Below are 21,284 nucleotides of genomic sequence, written 5' to 3' on the forward strand. Positions count from 1 at the left end.
GAAACTTACATGAAGTCAACGGTCCTGTTATCAAGAACATGGAGCTTGGAGAAAAACCAGAAAGAGAGGACGAGCAAAGATGAGATGAATAGAACTTGCATGAATGAAGACTCAAGAATTGGATTGACCCCCGACCCCTGACCCCTCTCCTAACAGATGAGGGATTAAAAACCCTAAACCTTCTGATTCCATGTCAAAGAAAGAACCATTATTGGTCCTTTCTTTGAATCATGTTTTCAAACATGTATGAAGGGGTGACCAAAGTTCCCGCAGATTTTGAAAATTTCAATTATTACCAAATGGACGGCAAAGTTTTTGCTACAAATTGGTTCAACTAGAAAATTTATCGTCAAAGGATTCTGGAGAAAAAGTGGGAAAAAATGGAAAAAGTCAATGTCCGATCGCCGTGAGCTTTCCACCAAAAAAGTCATTAAAACAATGAGACCTTACCTCGCGCACAGGGTAAACAGCTGATCTATAAAGAAATGTGATCCATCAAAAGTAAGATAATTTCATAATTTGCACGGGAAGATATCATACAATCAGTCGGTAACAAAACAGAGACTTCTTCATATTTTTTTTTTACCTATTTTACCTATTGAATTTTGTTTACAGATAGAAGAAAATATCTCATGTAGAAAACCATGTACATGTATATCCCTCCAGAAATGGAGGCAAATGCTGAAAATGTGAAGATGTATATATTACTTTTATGAGGAAATAAAGAAGACCAAGAAAGGTTATTTTACCCCAAAAATATAAGGCCTGTTGGTCTTAAAGCTGAAGGCTAATCCCGGTGACTAACGTCGCCCGTTATCGGGTAAATACCCGAATGGAGTTGAATTCCCCATCGGAGCCCAATACTATGCGTCTTTAAAGATAAAGACCAGTTCTGGTCATGCGATTGCATTGTGAAAGAAACGTTGTGGAATCGATCAGAAATGGTTGATCATCTAGCATGAAATGGTTGATCATTGGTGTGTACTGCAAGGTTCTGGAATCATCAAAATGATAAGAAATTTGGCCCAGTCTTGGTAAAGTTACAAGCACCGTACACAGAAAGATGTATATGGGACTAGGTACGCACATGTGCGCGACACATGCGTAATATCTATCACACCCCAATAGATAAACTAATTTACCAAATATATCAATCAGTAGGCGGTTTCCTGGCAAAATTGTTATCATTTATTGGTCAAAACATATTCTTTCACATTATTGGTAATAAGAGCTTCCTTTTCATTTTGTTGAAATTGGGGCATTTCCAATACTGGTCTTTACCTTTAACCAATAACTATCATCTTTATCGTTCAGACGCATCCACACTCTGATTGGCCATCGAGGTGAGATCAGCTCCGCCCAGTTCAACTACGATTGTTCTCTCATCGTGACAGGCTCCATGGATAAGACCTGTAAGATCTGGGATGCGGCTACGGGCAAGTGTGTGGGTAACCTCCGTGGCCATGAGGACGAGATTTTGGATGTGGTCTTTGACTACACTGGACAGTTCATTGCTTCAGCGTCGGCAGACAGTAAGATTGTGCTTTATCAGTTGTTGAGCCAGGAATATGTTTTATTTTCAGTGGGGGAATTTGTATAGCGCTGATATCTAGTTGTGCTATTGAAAGGGTTATTCAGAGTTGCCAACCATCCATTTTTTCCTCCAAATTACGGTACTGCGTTTTTTCTTCATAAAATAAAGTTTTTTATTTTTTATTTTTTATTTACAAAACTTGTCATCAGTGACAAAATACAGTTTTTGTTATAAGCTACTGAAATCCTTGCTTCTGATTGGTTGTTATCAACAGATTTGTCACTGATTTTTGTCATTCGTCATGGAAAAAAGGCTTTGTGAAACGGGTCCCAGTTGTTGAGCCAGGAATATGTTTTTATTTTCAATGGGGGAATTTGTAGAGTGCTGATATCTAGTTGTGTTATTGAGAGGGTTATTACTTCATGAACTAAAGAAACAGAAAAATAAGAACAAAATTAATCATAGCACTTACCAACATCAATTATAGAAAACACATCAAACAATACTAAAGAAGGAATCTTGTATTCCCAATATTACAACCTCGCATCACCACTTAACTTGATAGTATTGTAAAGGGACTTGTAAAGAGCAGATTAAACACAAGCTGCTAGTGATATTTTTAAAATAGAAAGTATGTTTTTTTGTTACAGGACATGATTTTAAGTGTTATAAGTTGCATTGATATCAAAATAACTTTCTTTGTTCTGTATTATACTACAGGTTCTGCAAGGGTCTACAATGCTGTTACCCATCACTGCATATGCAAATTGGATGGACATGCAGGAGAAATTTCAAAAGTACTTTCAATTTTATATTCTTAGGTTTATGTAGTTCTTTGAGCTTTGCTTTTGTCGAACAAATGTTGTTGTTTTTTTCCATTTTTTCTTCTTCTTCTCTTCTTCTTCTTCGTTTTTGTTGATGATCAGCCATGTACAAAGAAGACTAAAGACTTGATGCATGGCTGATCGTCATGAAACAGACTTAAGTCTTTTGTCAACTCTATTTGTTGCTACAGCAGGCAGCCAGCGAAAACGAACTCGTTTAATCAAATTATGGAAATACAAGCATTACTTTAAACAAACGGAATTTTGTTATTCCTGGCTCATTCTTCCTGATTGAGGTGTCATATGAAAGGGCAGAAATTGAACTTTCTAGAAATAATTTTTTTTCTTTGAAATTAAGATACCGCCCGCCAAATGACTTTTGGTTTCCTCTCTTCAAATTGTTTTTTATCACTCATGCGTGAAATATGCATCATATGACTTGCATAAAATGAAAGGAGAGGATCTCAGCTTTACAAATATGTGTCATTTTAAAATTATAATTGTCATTAAGTTATGTTAAAACCTTGATAATTCTCGGTTTCGTTTTTTCTGGGGACGCACTGTATATCAACATTTTAAAGAATTACTATCCATCCAATTTTCAAAACTTAGCATTACCTTTAATAATAATACTGATTACTCGTTCTTTTCTGTTTCTCAGATTTCCTTCAACCCTCAAGGTACTAAGCTACTGACTGCCAGCGCTGATAAGACAGCTAAGATATGGGATCCTAAATCAGGTACTTGTCTCCAGACACTAGAGGGACACACAGACGAGATATTCAGCTGTGCATTCAACTATGAAGGAGATACGGTTATTACAGGTAATGTGTAGATGCAGAGGACTGGTTATTAAACTGGGGATCTTGATCCCTAAGGCGGTAATAGATCGGGGAGGTGTTTCACAAAGCTCTTAAGTTGAACTTATCTCTAAGTTGGACTTAAAACTTATGGAAAGCCGCTATCATCCTTGAAAATATTTTGTAAAAGTTATTTTAAAAGGCATAAAAAGTTGATTCAAATCATCCATATTTTCTATTATCATGGGAGATTTCATGTTCTTGATGTAGAACTTATGAAAAGTCTAAAATACTTTAGTTTTTGCTTTTGAATATATTTCATTATAAGGCTACAAATGGCTCTCCATATTATTTAAGTTCAACTTAGAGTTAAGTTATACTTATAATCTTTTTGAAACACCCCCCAGTTTATACTTAACACATGATACAAATGACCTCAATATCCACAAAGCTTGTAGACATAAAGAAGTCCTGTTGTCCTATTGAGAAAAATTACTTCAAGATTTATAGAGCTGCTACTTCAAAAGCTTGTTTCCATTTAGTTACTTCATGCAACTGTCCGTCACAGAATGCGCTATAGTGACATACGAATGAAGGGATGGTGGGTATATTGTTCGTGCAGGATTGTAATTACATTAGATTTGAAAGACGTGTAATCAGTAATTTAATATTTAAATAGTGAATGGCCATGAGTGCAATGGTACAAGATTTTGCACGAGGTGAAAGATAAGAGACGCTATATTCAACGAGGCACAGCAAAATCACTGAATGCAAAATCTTGTTTCATTGCACAAATAAAGACCATTCACTATTTGTTTTATACAATACCTCGGACGTTAATGGGCTTAAAACAGTTTTCCTGGGCCTAAATCTCAGCGATATTTTGTTTGTTTGTTTTTAATTGATAAAATTGCCGATAGTGAGCGCGCACTATTTAGTAGGCAGCAAACCATGCGCATATCATGGGCCGAGCGTACCAAGCTTTATGTTTATTGGGACGCGGAGTGCAATTTTGTTAGATCCATTGGTACCATTGCACGGCGACGTCACTTACCTCACCATATACTTTGTACATCATTAGTGACGTCAGCGTGCAATGGTGCGAAAGGATCAAACGGAATTGCATGGCTGGAGAATGATGCCGTTCAACAGTACTTATAGCGCATGTCATGTGATCAAGAATTGACCAATGAGGTTGCAAGAATCTTAGTAGGCGTTGTACAAAGAGTTCTATGACATATCCAAACTTATTTAGCTGTGTGACAGTTTCAGACGCCTATTTCAGACAACTCCTGGCCAACTGAAATTAGCTGCCAGTCTGAGAAAGGTGTCTGAAATTAGACACCACAACTGTCACACAGGTAAATAATTTTGGATGTGTCACAGAAGTCTGTAATCTCCTTATCCTCCAAAACACCCTGATGAAATTGTCTAACAATTCAGTGAAATCGGTAATTTTGAAAACTGGTACCGTAATGCTAGGAGTCCACTGGGCCAGCGCCAGTTGGTGCCAGCTTGCGCCAATGAAATTTACTGTGGCACCTAGTGTCGCCAATAAGGTGCCTAGTGGCGTGTAGTGGCTCAAACTGCCTCCCAACTGGCTCGTGGTGGCCCGTAACGGCACCAAATTTGAATGTGGCGGCAAGAAAATTTCAAAATATTTGAAAATTTCGTCGCGCCACTTGCATCGAGCAATCAGCGCCAAGTGTCCGCCAAGTGGCACCAAATGGCGCGAACATATCGCCCTTTGGCGCAAACAATCTGCCTATTGGAATCCACTGGAATGTAATGGCGCCACTTGGCGCCAAGTGGCACCTTGTTTACTCATCATCATCATCATCTTCTGATGGAGCAGCATCATCACTCCAACATTATCAAAAGCCTCAGACATATCAAAATTGTAAATATTTAGTAGAGATGTTGTTCATACGGCAGCTGAGGAGGGTCTGAACCAGGTAGCCGATGGCCGGTATTTATATAGTCGGCAAGTAGCGCCAAGCGGCGGCAAGTTCAAACCAATTTGGCGACCTTTGGCACAAACTAATCACCAAGTGGCGCAAAGTAGCCGTCTATTGGCGCGAATGGCGCCAACAGGGTGAATTTTGGAATCAAATGGCCGTGTTATGGCACGAACTGGCGCAAACTGGCGCAACATTTTGGAGCAAGCCGGGTGGCGTTTGCCACATGCCATATGGCACCCAGTTTATTCCACTTGGCGACACATGCCGAGCAGACATTAATTCGGCGCCACAGCGAGCCACTAAACGCCAATCACATAATCTTTGGCGCGAACTGGCACCAACTGGCGCTGGCCCAGTGGACTCCTAGCATAAATCTCTGTGTATATGGCTCTGCTCCTCAATACCTTATCTCTCTAATCCAAAACTACACTCCTGCAAGACCTCTACGCTCATCCACTTCCAATTTTCTTGTGACCCCCAAAATTACCAAAACGTGGGGGGAAAGATCATTTGCATACTCTAGTCCTAAATTATGGAATGGCCTTCCTGAAGACATCAAAAAATGTTTATCCTCTGATTCTTTCAAAACTCATCTCAAAACATTTCTTTTCAAGTCTTGATCTTTTTTCCTGTTTACACGCGCCTTGAGCACTCCACAGAGTGGATTTGGCGCGATATAAGTTACATTATTATTATTATTATTATTATTATTATAAGGCGCACTTTTTTGCCGCCGAAAAAAATTGAAAGTCAGGGGTGCGTCTTATACACAGGTTTTTTCCTCCTCCACCTAGCGCTATGCCTGGCAATATCTCCCATCTCAGTAATCAGTGTGTAGACTCACCACTCTTTCTAATAGATCTCAATATGTAGTTTATAATAATAATTCCTCAAATTTTTCTTCTATTACACGGCGTACCACAAGGTTCTATCCTAGGTACAGTACTCTACTGTTTTTAATTAACATCATACATGCCAACTGTTCAGGTTAAAGAGGAACATTCCTCTTTTTGGGAGAAGATAATTATCATTTAAATGCAGGTGTTCCTCTTCCTGTACAAATTTGTCTGTAGTATTGAATAGGAGAGTTAGGATTGTTCCTCTTTTTTTTTTAAATAGCATAATTTGTACAGATTTCTGATTTTCAAATGTTGGCATGTATGTAACATTAATGATCTTACACATTCTTCTAAAAACAACATTGTTACCATTATTTGTGACAAGTTCACAAGCACAAATCGGTGCCTTCAACTGCACCTCGATGTTAAATGAAAGTCCTTTCCCACGTGGGTTTTCGGCAACAAAAAATAGGGGTGCGCCGTATACACAGATGCGTCTTATACACAGAGATTTATGGTAGTTATTTTTTGTATTATGAATTCTATTAATTCTCCCTCTATGATGTGTTTCATCCTATAGGAAGCAAAGACAACACTTGTAGGATCTGGCGCTGAGACCCTGGATGCTCTCCTCTCTCTCTCTCACCTCATGATCCTAACAACCATCCTCTTTCTCCATCTATGGCCTACGTAGACCAAGATAGAAAGATAATTTTGTCTTGCTCGTCACATGGTGAATATGTGAAGTAGTATCAAGCCTGGGGGGTGTTTCACAAAGATCCTAAGTTGAGCTTATCTCTAAGTTGGACTTTAAATTATGGAAAGCCGTTAGCATCATTGAAAATATTTTGTAAAAGTTATTTAAAAGACATTAAATGTTGATTTAAAACATTTATGTTTTCTGTTATCAACAAGATTTCAATGTTCTTGATGTGGAATTTTTGAAAAGTCTAAAATACTTGGAATTGTTGATTTTGATTACCGGTACATTTTATTTTAAGGCTACAAATGGCTCTCCATAATATTTAAGTCCAAATTTAAGTTAAGTTCGACTTAGGATCTTTGTGAAACACCCCCCCCCCCCCCCCCCCCCCCGAATTGTTTGTGAAATTAGCGAGTTGTCCAAATTCACACGTGATTCATCCGAAAGTACATTAGAGAGCAAAGCAACCTTTGAATAAGTGTATTTTGTAAAAGTTTCTTCTCTCAGACTTAAGGATTCAGTAATGATTTAGAAGTTTTAAAAGGTCACAAGTTTTCTGATATTGCAGTAATATAAGGCCATGATGAAGCAATGGTGAGTTGATGATTTATCTGCTGGGAACCAAAATGCGATTTACTCATTTTGGCAGTAGGGCCTAAAAAAGAAAGATTTTGCATTGCCCTCTAGGTCCCAGCACCTGGGTCAATCAGTCATTTTTTTCCTACCTATTTTGGCTGATATTTTAGAGTTTTGAATGCTTTAATACATATTTTTTGATTCATTAAACATTCTTTTAAAAAAGAAACGGTAAAAAAATAAGAAAATAAAAAAGCCGACCGTAGATTTTAAGATTTTGGGTCGGTCGAAAAGGGCAATACAACAAGTTTTTGTTTAAAGCCTAATTATAGTAATATAAAGGGGAAGAATTAAACCAGCAGAGCACCGATAGATTGTCAATATATTGTATCATATTAGATCAAATTTTACTTATCATATACCAGTGCCCTTTTGGCTGTAAGTCAGAACTGTCTAATCCTTTTTTTGCTGATGTGAAGGCATGATGAATAGAAATTAAATTCCTTTAGAATTAACAGAACAAGAGCTACATCTAGACACCTTTGACTTGCGTTTTTCTTTCCAGTTCACATCTAGCTAAAGGCTTACAGGTTCTGAACTTATATTATTCAGTATGTTTTGTTTAAATATTGAAAAAACCCAGCATGAACGTGTTATGATGAGGTCAATAAGCCTGTGGTATAGTGTCAATGCAAGGGTCGTATATTTGCTGAGAAATATTTCTTTCTTATTCCTTTTCAGTAGCAAAATGCAGTGTATGTGTTAGGAGAGAATTAACGGTACTAAAAAATGTTGGCTACCATTAAACTAAATAGTGTAGTCCTTATAAATTCTCATCATTATTGTTTCTGTTATGAGAAAATATGTGAGATATGTAGAAGTACAGTGTAATAATGAAAACATGAATTAGATTTTGAAGGAATAGAAATTTTCAGTTGTAGTGTCTGCTCACTTCAAAATCATGTTCATGTACTGTGTTCTCTTTGTACACGGTGCCGTTAATTTTGTACGATAAAGTGATAGCTGCATTTAATTACACATGCCTTGATAGATCCATCTACTTCCAGTCTTATGTACACAATACTCAATTCTATTCCATCCATTTAATTACTCTTGGATTTCTACTTTGAGTCAGAAATAGTACTTAAATGACTTATATTAATTTTGTTTCTCATTTGAATTCTTCAGTATTCATTTCAAGTGTCTTGCTGCTGTATCAATGGTATTATGTATGTAGCCAATAGTCTGGTTTACTAACAGTTATCCACATTTATGGACGTTTCTTTCCTGGGGATCTAGTGACGAGGTATTCCATTTACCTGTTATTACTGAATGAACAACAATACTCGGAATCCAGTCTGCATACATTACTTGTTGCTATGTCAGGCAAGCCTCTGGCAAGCTTTCAGTATGCATAAAATTGTAATATGTTAGTAGACCGGTCTGTTCTAATACATTTATTTTACCATACTTCATGTTATATTTCTACTCTGTATTAGTATGGAGTGACTGGGCAAGATCAAGATGTGCATGGATATTTCATTTTACATTCAAATTCATCTCTACTTATTTCAAGTGTCTTACTGTCACATAGTCAATTCTATTCCATCCATTTCATGATAATTCATGTTAGATTTCTACATAAGGCAAAACATTGGTTTTGTATGTTTTTCATGTGAATTCTTCAGTACTGAGTTCAAGGGTCTTGCTCCATCAATTATACTACATAGCCGATTGTACTTCAAGTCATATATCTACTTCATATTCATATAGAAATTTTATGAGCAAAACCATATAATGCATGGACATTTTTGTTGTTGATTTCTCTTCTTCAGTATTAGTGCCTTGCTGTATCAATCAGAGAACATTGAAGGTTTTGATCCATTCATATAATTATACTTCATGTTGGATTTCTACTTTGTATTCTTATATAGAAATTTTATTTGGCAAGATCATAGTCTTCATGATGTATGCTAACTTGTTTATCAAGTGTCTTGAATAATCTTTATAAATGGATATACACTGACTGTCTGAATAATGATAAAAAGAAAGTTTTTCATCTGTGTTATTATCATGTGTTAACATTATTGTTGCTAAAAGATAAAGTTGAGTTCTGGTCATCCGATTGCATTGTGAAAGAAAAGATGATCATGTAGCATGTAAGTATTGGTGTGTACTGCAAAGTTCTGGAGTCATCAAAATCATAATAAATTTGGCCCATTCTTCTCGATATATTAACAAGCACTGTACACAGAAAGATGTATATGGGACTACACAAATGGTGTCAGGGCTACTAACCTTGATTTCCTAATCTTTCTATGCTCATTACTCAGCCAGTATACATTTTTTACCAAAATTGTTTGGCAAGTGACATTTATTTGTAATCTTGAACATTCAGTGTAAGTTTCGTTTGATTCTGTGATAATTCATTTTCTTTTTTTTAAACCAGAACTCACCTTTATCTTTAAGATGTAGTGGTTGATCAACGGTGGTTCAATAAACCACAAAGTCAAATTGAGCTAGCTCATTCTGATTTTATAGAAAAAATGTTGTTTATGACAGATGGTCAAATTCCTCTTTTACTTAAAGGTATTACAAAGTGTTGGGAAATTTTGAAAATGGGTGGATAGTGAATCTTTACAAATTTGATATATTTGGATGCCCCTGTGGATGTATTAAAAGCACTAGAAATTCTAACCCCTAAAACACTTCTGCTTTCAAGAAAAATTGAATATAAAGATTTACCGGTGCTCCTGGTAAATTTTCATAAATTTCAAAAAGCTCCTACGGCCGTACAATGGTAGCTGCAACCATGAAAATCTCAGAATATATAGTTGTGGTATAAAATTTCCGAATGGGAATATCTAATCGGTCGATTTTAGTCAATAAACATTGTTTTATAGCTTAATTAATATCTCGACCTTGAGAGGGAGCTATTCGACAAAGTGTTTATTATTTACAATTTCATAAATTTAGAGTCAATTTCGACCGCGACAACGGTCACTGAATATTGTAGGATCGCATATGCTTCCAATATGTTCAATTGAATCAAATTCATGACCCCATACCAAAACTTTGTGTTACCTTTAACGCAGCCAGGGCTTTTTTTCGCTATTTTTGTGACCAAAGTTCTTTTGGAATTTGAATATCTTGTCTACACATACTTGGGATCTTTAATTCAAAGTAGGGTCACTTGTGTTAATTTAGTCAGTTTTCTATATTCAGAAAAATAGAATAACGTAAAAGTCAATTTTAAATGCTTATTTGTGTTGATTTATCCCACTCATTCTCCATATCCATAGCTCCATATCACCCTCTTAAGTCACCATCATTCTGTACCTAAAAAGAATAACCAAAAATCATGTCACCATGAAAATGAATTTTAAATTTTCATCCATTGCATGACAGAATAAAATGAGACCAAAGAAATTCGTAGAATGCAATGTAAAGATATTAACACTTAGCCATAATCTTAAATATAAGGATTAAATTGATGCAGTTTAATGTAAATTTACGCTTTCAACATTTGGGCCAAAATTGGTCGTATGAAATTTCATCTGAATTCTCTCGTAAATATTAGATCACTAATCACCTTGAAATTGATTCACTTTCCATGATATGTTTCCATGCATTGTATTGAGACCATGTATAAAACTATGTATCCACATCAACCTACTGCAATGTGTACTATACTATGCATTTTTAATTTTGTTCTTACAGATGACAAAATAGTAAATGCTTGGCTGTTACTTTTTTCCAATAACAGGGGAAATTAGCAGCATGATCTTCAAACTAAAGAGTTGTCTGTATTGTATCTTTCTTGTATTGCATTATATTTGATTATGATATATTACTAATGTTTCTCACAATGTCAAATGCTTGTGACATGTTTATCAGCCTATTGTATTGATTGGATGATATACCAGTGTTGAGTTTTAGATTAGCCAGCAATTCAAATTCAATTTTAAATTACTTAGACAGTCTGCTTTTACAATCATATCATACACTTATACATTATACAGCATTTTTGTAACCAACACATATTTCAGTGTACAGTAGAATGGACAATATATCGTACTTGCAAATTAGACTACCCTTTATGATATATACTCATACTTTATAAATGTGTATGCAAGCAGAACTTCAAAGCTGTGCCTCGACTAGCAGAGATATTTATAATTTGTGTATTATTTTCTTTAATCTTCATGCCTAGGCTTGATGTTGTGTATGGTTTTATAACACCTGCTCTGGCGACAATTGCTTCATCAATACCCTTCTCCGATTTTTTTTCTTCTCTCTTTTCTTATTTTGTTTTAAATTTCAGACATGGACCAAATCTATACATAACCTTAACCCTTAACCATTAACTTAACACCCTCACCCCCCTCCCCCCCCCCCCAAAAAAAAAAACAACAACAACAACCCCCCAATTGCATCCTGCCCCTAATCCTATATATTTGATGAAATAGATCTTGGTTAAATTGTCGCTGGAGCAAATGTCACCAGAGCAAACGTTGGGCCACCATTGTGTATAGATTGCAAAGGTTTATGATTTGTGTGCTTGAAAAAGAATTTGAAATGTAAGGATTGTACAGCTGGATTGCTTCTAGCATGTATGATCGTATGCCAAGTTGTTATGTAAAGATTGGATTGTATTGGCAGAGAACATTAAATGTTTGACATAAAAATGCAATACTGTTGTTGGCTAATTTCTTGGAAATTGAAAGTCTTACTAAATGGAACAAATCTGAGAATAATGATAGCAAGAGAGAGAGGGTGGGGGAGAAGTGGAAACTCCCCCCCCCCCCTTATAGTACATTAGAAATTATGTATATTATGAGGACACTTTATTTAGAAAACGAGATTTCCTTGTCTGGGCATTTTATAAAAAAAAAAAACGCTATATTTTGACCATGATTTGCCAATCATGAATCCTTGAACATTGACATGATAATCCTTCATGAAGTTTTCTAAACTAAACTGGGGTTGGTTGTGTGTGATACAGTGGTGTAATAAACCAGAAAAATGGGGGGGGGGGGAGAAAAGGTGCATCACCATCACTCTTTTTGCGTGCAGGTCCCACAAGACTTTTTTCAAAGTTGGGGGGGGGGGGAAGGGGTGGGTGCTATCGTATTTACAATCGGGTAACACGTAGCGTAAATGGCGTGGGGTCCAGGAGCAAAATGGACACTTATTCAAAAGGGTACTTATTAGACAAGAAAAGGCACATTTCAATGTTAAAGGAACACTTATCAGAGGTTAAAAGAGGCCCTTCTCGCACCTGAAAAGGAGCACTTGTCAAAGTAAAATAAGCATTTTTCAGATTTGAATAGTGGCATTTTTTTAACAGAGTTGAAAAGGGGGCATTTGTGATAAGAGGGAAAAAGGCACTTTTGGAATACTTAGAAAAAGTGTGTGTGTGTTGGGGGGGTGTATCCCCTTGCCCCCCCCCCCCCCCAGAAGCATGCCCCCTGTTCATATGCAAATGTCTACTTTTTCCCTTTCGTATAAACGCTTTCATTTTGGTGGATTGTATTATCAACTGCAGCTTGTGCAAAATTTAAATAATTTACGTTATTTGCAAAAGAGATATTTAATGCATTGAATCGTTAATTTGATGAAGTCGTTCACTCATTTCCATATATATATATATATATATATATATATATACGCTTTTAGTAAAGTCAATTTTTAATGTCATATATGTTGGGTTGAAATATTTCTGCAAGCATTTTGAAATAAAAGCCTTTTAGATTAATGTGTCATTCGATGGCTTGCTTAAGTGATAGTTTTAAAGGATTAAAGTAAGACAAATTTATTTATTATAATAGAAGCAAAATTTATTCCCGAAGTAAAACCAATTACAAATTACAACTTACAAATTAAGGATAATTCATTACATGAAGTAGCAAGACCATGTTTACATCATTGATTCGAATAGAAATATGTCCCTTTAGTATTGAATTTCTTCCTTTCAGCAAGAATTAATTTTGGACTACTTGACAAAATGTTTATTTCCTTAATTCTTTTATTTGATGGTGACAAGAAAAAAACAATGAAGCTTAAAAAAAGTGTCTTTACTTTTATCATGAACACGCAAACATAATCTTGCTATTACTTCCTAAACCGCATACTATATATTATTATAAAACTACTACAATTTTCTATACTTATTAAAGGTAAAGACCAGTATTGGAAACGCCCCAATTTCAAAAAATGAAATGGAAGCTCTCATTACCAATCATGTGAAAGAATATGTTTTGACTAATACATGATGACAAAAAATTTGCCGGGAAACCGCCTACTAATTCATATATTTGGTAAATTTGTTTCTCTCATGGTCTGTGAGAGATATAGGGTAGTCCCATATACATCTTTCTGTGTATATTGCTTGTAACTTTACGAAGAATGGGCCAAATTTCTTATCATTTTGATGATTCCAGAACCTTGCAGATGCTAGATGTTAGATGATCGACCTTTTCTGATCGATTCCACAACGTTTCTTTCACAATGCAATCGCATGACCATAACTGGTCTTTACCTTTAACACATTAGGGAATATTACTGAATAAATGTGTTGAGATTAATAAAAAATATAATTTCGGTGTATATACCTTATGACTTTTGAATAACCTACATCAGTGCATATTTTCATTGCTAAGGTATTGCTCGATGTAAAGCCTATGGGTGTATATGAGACACGCACTCGCACACATATACCTTTTTAAAATATATTTTTAGTAATTTTTGTTTTATCCCTCCAAATGTAATACAAACAAGAACAACATATAATTGAATAAAATAGAACGTTTTCAATATTTGGATAGTTGAGTTCTGTTTTCAGACTGCAAATGCCTACAAAGTGCATGGTTATTGCTCTTATTCCTATCTATGACATTTCTAGTGACCTTTTAGGACCTAAATTTAATTTTAGACCCAAAATATGTGAAATTTGGCCAGTATCATCATACCAATTCGGCTCCACATTCCAAAATATATGGTGACTGTTAATTAATTAATTAAATGATAATAACAATACATGGGCCAGTTGGTTGTGCGTAATATAACCAAAAAGAAACAGCCAACAAAAAGCCAACATCGGCATTGTCTGAAATACAACGTAGAAGGCGCTATTTTTTTTCTTCAACGGCTGGTTCAAATTTTGAATATTTGTGGTGGTACACAAATATTAGAAACCGCTATATTTATGGATATTTCAGCCGTCTCTGAACCGATTTTGATCAAACAAAGATGATTTTGTCATTTAAATTGTATGTTCTTTCAAATTTGACAATCAGTTTTTCATTATCTCACAAAAATATATTTTGTGTAGCGCCCTCTGCAACAGAACCCAACTACCGGTGTCCCTTTAATTGCTTATACATAAACATACTCGAACTAAAACTCATTTGCATTTTGCAGCATATATAACTGAGCAGCATATTCAACTTAAAGTACATAAACATAATTTATAAGAAAATCTTACATGATATTCAAACTATCTAAAAAAAAAACTTTAACAAATCCGGAGGTTTTTTCACATACCCCCAATGCAAATGCACGGACGTACTCGTACAAGGAGTTCAAATTCAGATTTAGATTCAAATATTTCCCGTATGTATTGAATTAATATGAAACAAACGTCTACATTTCAGTAAATATCAAAAGACTAAAGACTAAAGATACTAAAATATGTATTTGTAGACAAAAATAGCAGACCCAATAACCATCAATATGAATACTCGTAATATAATAATAATATATGCTATCCCTTTTTTTTTTAGATTGACTAAGATTGATAACTCCCATAAAATATGAACAAATAACAAAAAATGATTGATTAATTCTCATGTTAAGTTGTGAAAAACATCATTCAAGTCAACTGACCTTTGACCTTGACTTTAAGACCTGGCATTGGTGTCATATGATTTGTGATACTTGATAACCCTTGGGTACAAGTTACATAGAATTTGAACACTTTTGAAATTATGCTAAAATTCAAAATCTTGATGTTGATGCCACAAAAAAGTCGAGGTTTGCAGACCTGAAATGACACTGGACCTTGACTCCTAAAAGACTAATCACATATTTGGTGATACTTGATAACCCTTATGTTCAAGTTTCATGCAATAGGGATTGTATACTTTTGAAATTATGCCAAAAATTCAAAATCTTAAGGTTGATGCCACAACAAAGTCTAACTTTGCAGACTGAAAATGACCTTTGACTTTGACTCTGTGACCTGAAATTCTCCTCACATGATTGGGAATACTTGATAAACCTTTGGTCCAAGTTTCATTGGATAAGAACTTATACTTTCGAAATTATATTGATGTTGACGCCGCCGCCGTCACCGGAAAAGCGGCGGCTATGTCTCGCTTTTTGCTATGCAGCCGATACAAATGTCACACAGTGTTTACCTGAAATTTGCAAATTTTTACAAATATTTATAATTACGTAATGATTTATCAACGGTTTACAAATTCTTTTTTTAAATGGGTTTTCCTTTTACATAAGGTATATTACGGTAAGAACCGTTTGCATTGAAATCATTCATTCCTTTCATGTAATTTTTCACATACTTGTAAACTTCTGCTAGAACTAACTAAATTATACTTTCAATTGTCAGACGAACATTCTGGAGTAATTCAAAAATATATCTTTGTAGACAAAAATAGCAGACCCAATAACCATCAATATGAATACTCGTAATATAATAATAATATATGCTATCCCCTTTTTTTTTTTTTAACATATGATCAAAGCTAAGCAGGGTATAATAGTATAACAAAGTAGCATACATTTCCTAAAATTAAAACTTTGAAACACCATCCCATTAGGAGGGAAGCTTACCTTTTTTCCCCTGTAGCTACGCCAATTGAGGCTTATATTAAACCTTAAAGTGTACCAATTACCCCTAAAAATCTATAAACAGCTGGAAATAAACCTCAAAAAACAATTACGTAACATTGCGCGCATAGAGCCCAAGGCGGACTTGGGCTTATGACCTTAAAGTGTACAATCACCCCAAAAAAGTAATCTATGAACAGCTGGAAATAAACCTCAAAACACAATTACGTAACATCGCGCGCATCGAGCCCAAGTTGGATTTGGGCTTATAACCTTAAAGTTTACCAATCACCCCAAAAAAGTAATCTATGAACAGCTGGAAATAAACCTAAAAAATTAAGGCTTATAATAACCTTGAAATGTACCAATCACCCAAAACAGTAATCTATGAACAGCTGGAAATAAACCTCAAACTAGATGGAACTTCGACTGCGCGCAGTCGAAAATGATGCCTCCGTCATAAAGCAATTTTACAAACCAAAACAGATGTAATTTTTTAAATTCAAGTTAAATTGTAATCCATTAAAAGGTTCTCAGAATGTCGTGATTACAAGCAATTTCTCATATACATATATGACCCTTTGATCTTTGACCTCATGACCCTAAAATCTACTCAGTTCATTCGCTCTGCAAGATGTCCTGAGTTAAATAGTAATCCATCTGTCAGTTCTAATGAGAATGCGTTCACAAGCTATTTTTGCAAACACAATGAGCCCATGACCTTTGACCTCATGACCCAAGAATCTACTCAGTTCATTGGCTCTGCAAGATACATACATAAGTTTTAAGACCTAAGTTTGGCAGGAATCCATCAATCGGTTCTTGAAATAACGCGATCACAAGCTGTTATTGCATACATAATGAGCCCTGTGACCTTTAACCTATTATACCTCGTGACCCCAAAATCTAATCAGTTCATCGGCACTGCAAGATACATACATGACCAAAGTTTGGCAGGAATCCATCAATCAACCCATCAATCAAAACATAATGCCTCCGGCTACTTCGTAACGGAGGCATACAAACAATTACGTAACATCGCGCTCCGAGCCCAACTCGGACTTGGGCTTATAACCTTCAAGTGCAATCACCCAAAAAAGTAATCTATGAACGGCTGGAAATAAACCTAAAAGATTGAGGCTTATAACCTTAAAGTGTACCAATCACCACAAAAAAGTAATCTATGAACAGCTGGAAATTAACCTAAAAAAATAATTACGTAACATCGCGCACAGAGCCCAAGTTGGATTTGGGCTTTTAACCTTAAAGTGGACCAATCACCTAAAAAAGTAATCTATGAACAGCTGGAAATAAACCTCAAAAAACAATTACATAACATCGCGCGCACAGAGCCGAAGTTGGACTTGGGTTCCGTACGAGCCCTATTTTTTGCATTAATTGATTAGTTCCGTCACAAGTTGCTTTTACCTCCTTGCTAAAAACGCACTTTTTAAATTCATGAATGATATTCTACACGGGTGCAGTTGTGAGTCGTTCAAAGGAGGTGCACTGCACACCATCTTATTCCTTGTTTGTTTGGTCTTATGTTTGACCTTATTTTTGACCTTATGTTTGATCTCATTCTTATTTTTATTATCATATATGCATGATTTATTGAATAAAGAACAGATTTATAATTTGTGTGTTTATTATAAGTTTTAGTTGGTAATTTTTAATCAGACAATGGTGCGCTTAGAAACACCAGTATCAAGCGCCTAATAAATGTCGTGTATTATTATTATCTTTATTAAGTTAGTTGAGAATATATTGTATAGGCCTACACATGTAGTATCATGAGATGGAACTACAAGATACAGAACAACATATCTTTGATGCACTTCAATATCCCATAAATTCCGACTTGGGAGTACTCCCGCGAGTCCCGCCCACATAGCCACGGTAAAGATTGTCATCATGCCGGAAGACATCCCCCGGGCGCCCGGGACCTTGACGTCGTGCCCTCTGGTCTCCCGCTCTTCTAAAGGAGGATAGATGCACATTAGTCTGGGGGTCCCTTTTCCTCTGTGCCTACAAATTGTGAGAAATAATAATAATAACTCATTGTTATGGTCATGATGTTGATATTATTAATACTGTACTATACATCTACTTCTACAACTACTTGTACTATACTGCTGCTACTAATATTACTACTAATACTACCACCACTACTACTACTACTACTACTACTACCAGGGGCGTCGCCAAAGGGGGGGGGGGTGTGGGGGGTGCGACACCCCCCCCCCCCCCCCACCTGTCAGGATATTGTCGGTAAAATTGCGCTGCCGTCGGGAAAAAGAGAAAAGGGGGAGGGAAAAAAAGAGAGGGAAAAAAAGAGAGGGAAAAAAAGAGAGGGAAAAAAAGAGAGGGAAAAAAAGAGAGGGAAAAAAAGAGAGGGAAAAAAAGAGAGGGAAAAAAAGAGAGGGAAAAAAAGAGAGGGAAAGGGAAAGAAAAGAAAAAAAGAAAAGGAAAAGAAAAGAAAGAAAGGAAAGAAAGGAAAGAAAAGAGCAGAAAGAAAGAGAAAAAAGAAGAAGAGGGAGGAGAGGAAAGAAAGGAAAAGAAAGAAAAGGAAGAAAAGGAAAAAAGAAGAAAAAAGAGTGAGAGGGAAACAAAAGAAACGGGGGATGAAAGAGAGGAGAGAGAGGGGAGGTAAGAGTCTGAGAGAGGAGGAGTGGGAGTAAAAGAGAAAAGGGGGTTGTTAGGTGGAGTCGTCTCGTCGAGGGAGCAAGAAAGACACAGGTAAATATGTTGTTGTGTCGGGTCAGCTGTGTCGGTATTCTTGCTCGATCCTCGTGTACTATATCAATGCAGAAGTTTGAAGTCGGTGAGATGTATATTGTCGGTCGGCCGACAAGTTTTTTTCCCTACGAACTGTGACTTCTTATCCGCTGTGAAGACTTCGAGAGTGACTACAATACTTGTATTTTCTCGAAGTTTCACTTTCCTATAATATCAGCTAAAGAAATCAGAGGCCTAAAATTTTCGGGGAAACTAAATTCAAACAAGGTTTAAGAGTCAACAACGGTACGACGAATCGTCTTCCTTTCTTTATATTGTGATGAAACGCCAAAAATTCCGCGCTTCGCGCGGAAGGGGAAACTTCATTTAGACGAGTCGAAAACGGTACAACGAATCGTCTTCTTTCTCTAATAATTTAAGGAAACGTCAAAGCTTCCGCGCTTCGCGCGAGAGGGGGAAACTGAATTCAGACAAAATTAATAGGGCTTATTTAGAGTCGAAAACGGTACAACGAATCGTGTTCTTTCTCTAATAATTTGAGGAAACGTCAAAGCTTTCGCGCTTTGCGCGAGATGGGGAAACTGAATTCAGATGAATAGGGCTTAATAAGAGTCGAAAACGGTACGATGAATCGTCTTCCTTTCTCTATATTGTGATGAAACGCCAAAAATTCCGCGCTTTGCGCGGAAGGGGAAAACTTCATTTAGACGAGTCGAGAACGGTACAACGAATCGTGTTCTTTCTCTAATAATTTGAGGAAACGTCAAAGCTTTCGCGCTTTGCGCGAGATGGGGAAACTGAATTCAGATGAATAGGGCTTAATAAGAGTCGAAAACGGTACGATGAATCGTCTTCCTTTCTCTATATTGTGATGAAACGCCAAAAATTCCGCGCTTCGCGCGGAAGGGGAAAACTTCATTTAGACGAGTCGAGAACGGTACAACGAATCGTGTTCTTTCTCTAATAATTTGAGGAAACGTCAAAGCTTTCGCGCTTTGCGCGAGATGGGGAAACTGAATTCAGATGAATAGGGCTTAATAAGAGTCGAAAACGGTACGATGAATCGTCTTCCTTTCTCTATATTGTGATGAAACGCCAAAAATTCCGCGCTTCGCGCGGAAGGGGAAAACTTCATTTAGACGAGTCGAGAACGGTACAACGAATCGTCTTCTTTCTCTAATAATTTAAGGAAACGTCAAAGCTTCCGCGCTTCGCGCGAGAGGGAGGAAACTGAATTCAGACAAAACTAATAGGGCTTATTTAGAGTCGAAAACGGTACGACGAATCGTGTTCTTTCTCTAATAATATGAGGAAACGTCAAAACTTCCGCGCTTCGCGCGGGAGGGGGAAGCTTCATTCAGATAAGGATTAAGAGTCGAGAACAGTACACCGAATTGTCTGCTTTTAATTCTCATAATTTAATGAAACGTCAAAGCTTCCGCGCTTCGCGCGGGTGGGGGAGAAACTGAATTCAGACAAGGATTAAGAGTCGAGAACAGTACACCGAATCGTCTGCTTTTTCTCATAATTTAATGAAACGTCAAAGCTTCCGCGCTTCGCGCGGGTGGGGGAGAAACTGAATTCAGACAAGGATTAAGAGTCGAAAACAGTACACCGAATCGTCTGCTTTTTCTCATAATTTAATGAAACGTCAAAGCTTCCGCGCTTCGCGCGGGTGGGGGAGAAACTGAATTCAGACAAGGATTAAGAGTCGAAAACAGTACACCGAATCGTCTGCTTTTTCTCATAATTTAATGAAACGTCAAAGCTTCCGCGCTTCGCGCGGGTGGGGGAGAAACTGAATTCAGAAAAGGATAAACAGTCGAGAACGGTACAGCAAATCGTCTTCTTTTTTATAATAATTTAATGAAACGTCAAAGCTTCCGCGCTTCGCGCGGGAGGAGGGGAAAACTTCATTCAGCCAACGATTACCAGTCGAAAACGGTACAATTAATCGTCTTCTTTTCCTAATAATTTAAGGAAACGTCTAAGCTTTCGCGCTTCGCGCGGGAGGCCCATCACTCACACCCCCTAATGAGCGCGCTTTTAAGTGATTCTCTTGCTCACTACCGCCCCTCCCTAAAATAAGATCCTAGCTCCGCGCCTGCATTAAAATATATAGCTATGATGCTGACTAAATTGGAGAAATAATTCTAATATTTATGTCGTCGAGGAAAATGACCATTTTGCGCATATGCAAGTACTATAGATAGTCCATAGGCCCCAGGTTTATAGGGTTGAATTTGTAGATATTGGACATTTAATTTTGTCGGTAATTGGTGGCTGGTTTTGTCGGTAATCGTTGGCCTCTACACCCCCCCACTGAAAAAGGTCTAGCGACGCCCCTGACTACTACTACTACTTCTACTACTACTACTACTACTACTACTACTACTACTACTACTACTGCTACTACTACAACTATCACTGATCCTACTACTATACTACTACTATCAAC

At 36.6% G+C, this 21,284-nt stretch overlaps 2 protein-coding genes across 4 annotated transcripts in view; one reads left to right on the forward strand and one right to left on the reverse strand.

Annotated features, from left to right (window-relative positions):
* Positions 1-8,912, forward strand: part of LOC577005 (dynein assembly factor with WDR repeat domains 1) — a 29,678-nt gene extending 20,766 nt beyond the window's left edge. The window contains exons 8-11 of the mRNA XM_030981979.1: positions 1,315-1,532; positions 2,255-2,331; positions 3,020-3,182; positions 6,539-8,912. Coding sequence (XP_030837839.1) covers positions 1,315-1,532; positions 2,255-2,331; positions 3,020-3,182; positions 6,539-6,573 — 493 coding nt within the window. The 3' untranslated portion in view covers positions 6,574-8,912. The remainder of the gene's footprint in view (positions 1-1,314; positions 1,533-2,254; positions 2,332-3,019; positions 3,183-6,538) is intronic.
* An 8,951-nt stretch (positions 8,913-17,863) lies between these two features.
* LOC105441198 (hyalin-like) overlaps positions 17,864-21,284 on the reverse strand; it is a 28,881-nt gene continuing 25,460 nt past the window's right edge. For all 3 annotated transcript variants that reach the window (XM_030981982.1, XM_030981983.1, XM_030981980.1), the window contains one exon: positions 17,864-18,115. In XM_030981982.1, coding sequence (XP_030837842.1) covers positions 17,927-18,115 — 189 coding nt within the window. In that variant the 3' untranslated portion in view covers positions 17,864-17,926. The remainder of the gene's footprint in view (positions 18,116-21,284) is intronic.

This window comes from Strongylocentrotus purpuratus, unplaced genomic scaffold (assembly GCF_000002235.5).
Source record: "Strongylocentrotus purpuratus isolate Spur 01 unplaced genomic scaffold, Spur_5.0 spur5_scaffold_12, whole genome shotgun sequence".
NCBI classification, from domain to species: domain Eukaryota; kingdom Metazoa; phylum Echinodermata; class Echinoidea; order Camarodonta; family Strongylocentrotidae; genus Strongylocentrotus; species Strongylocentrotus purpuratus.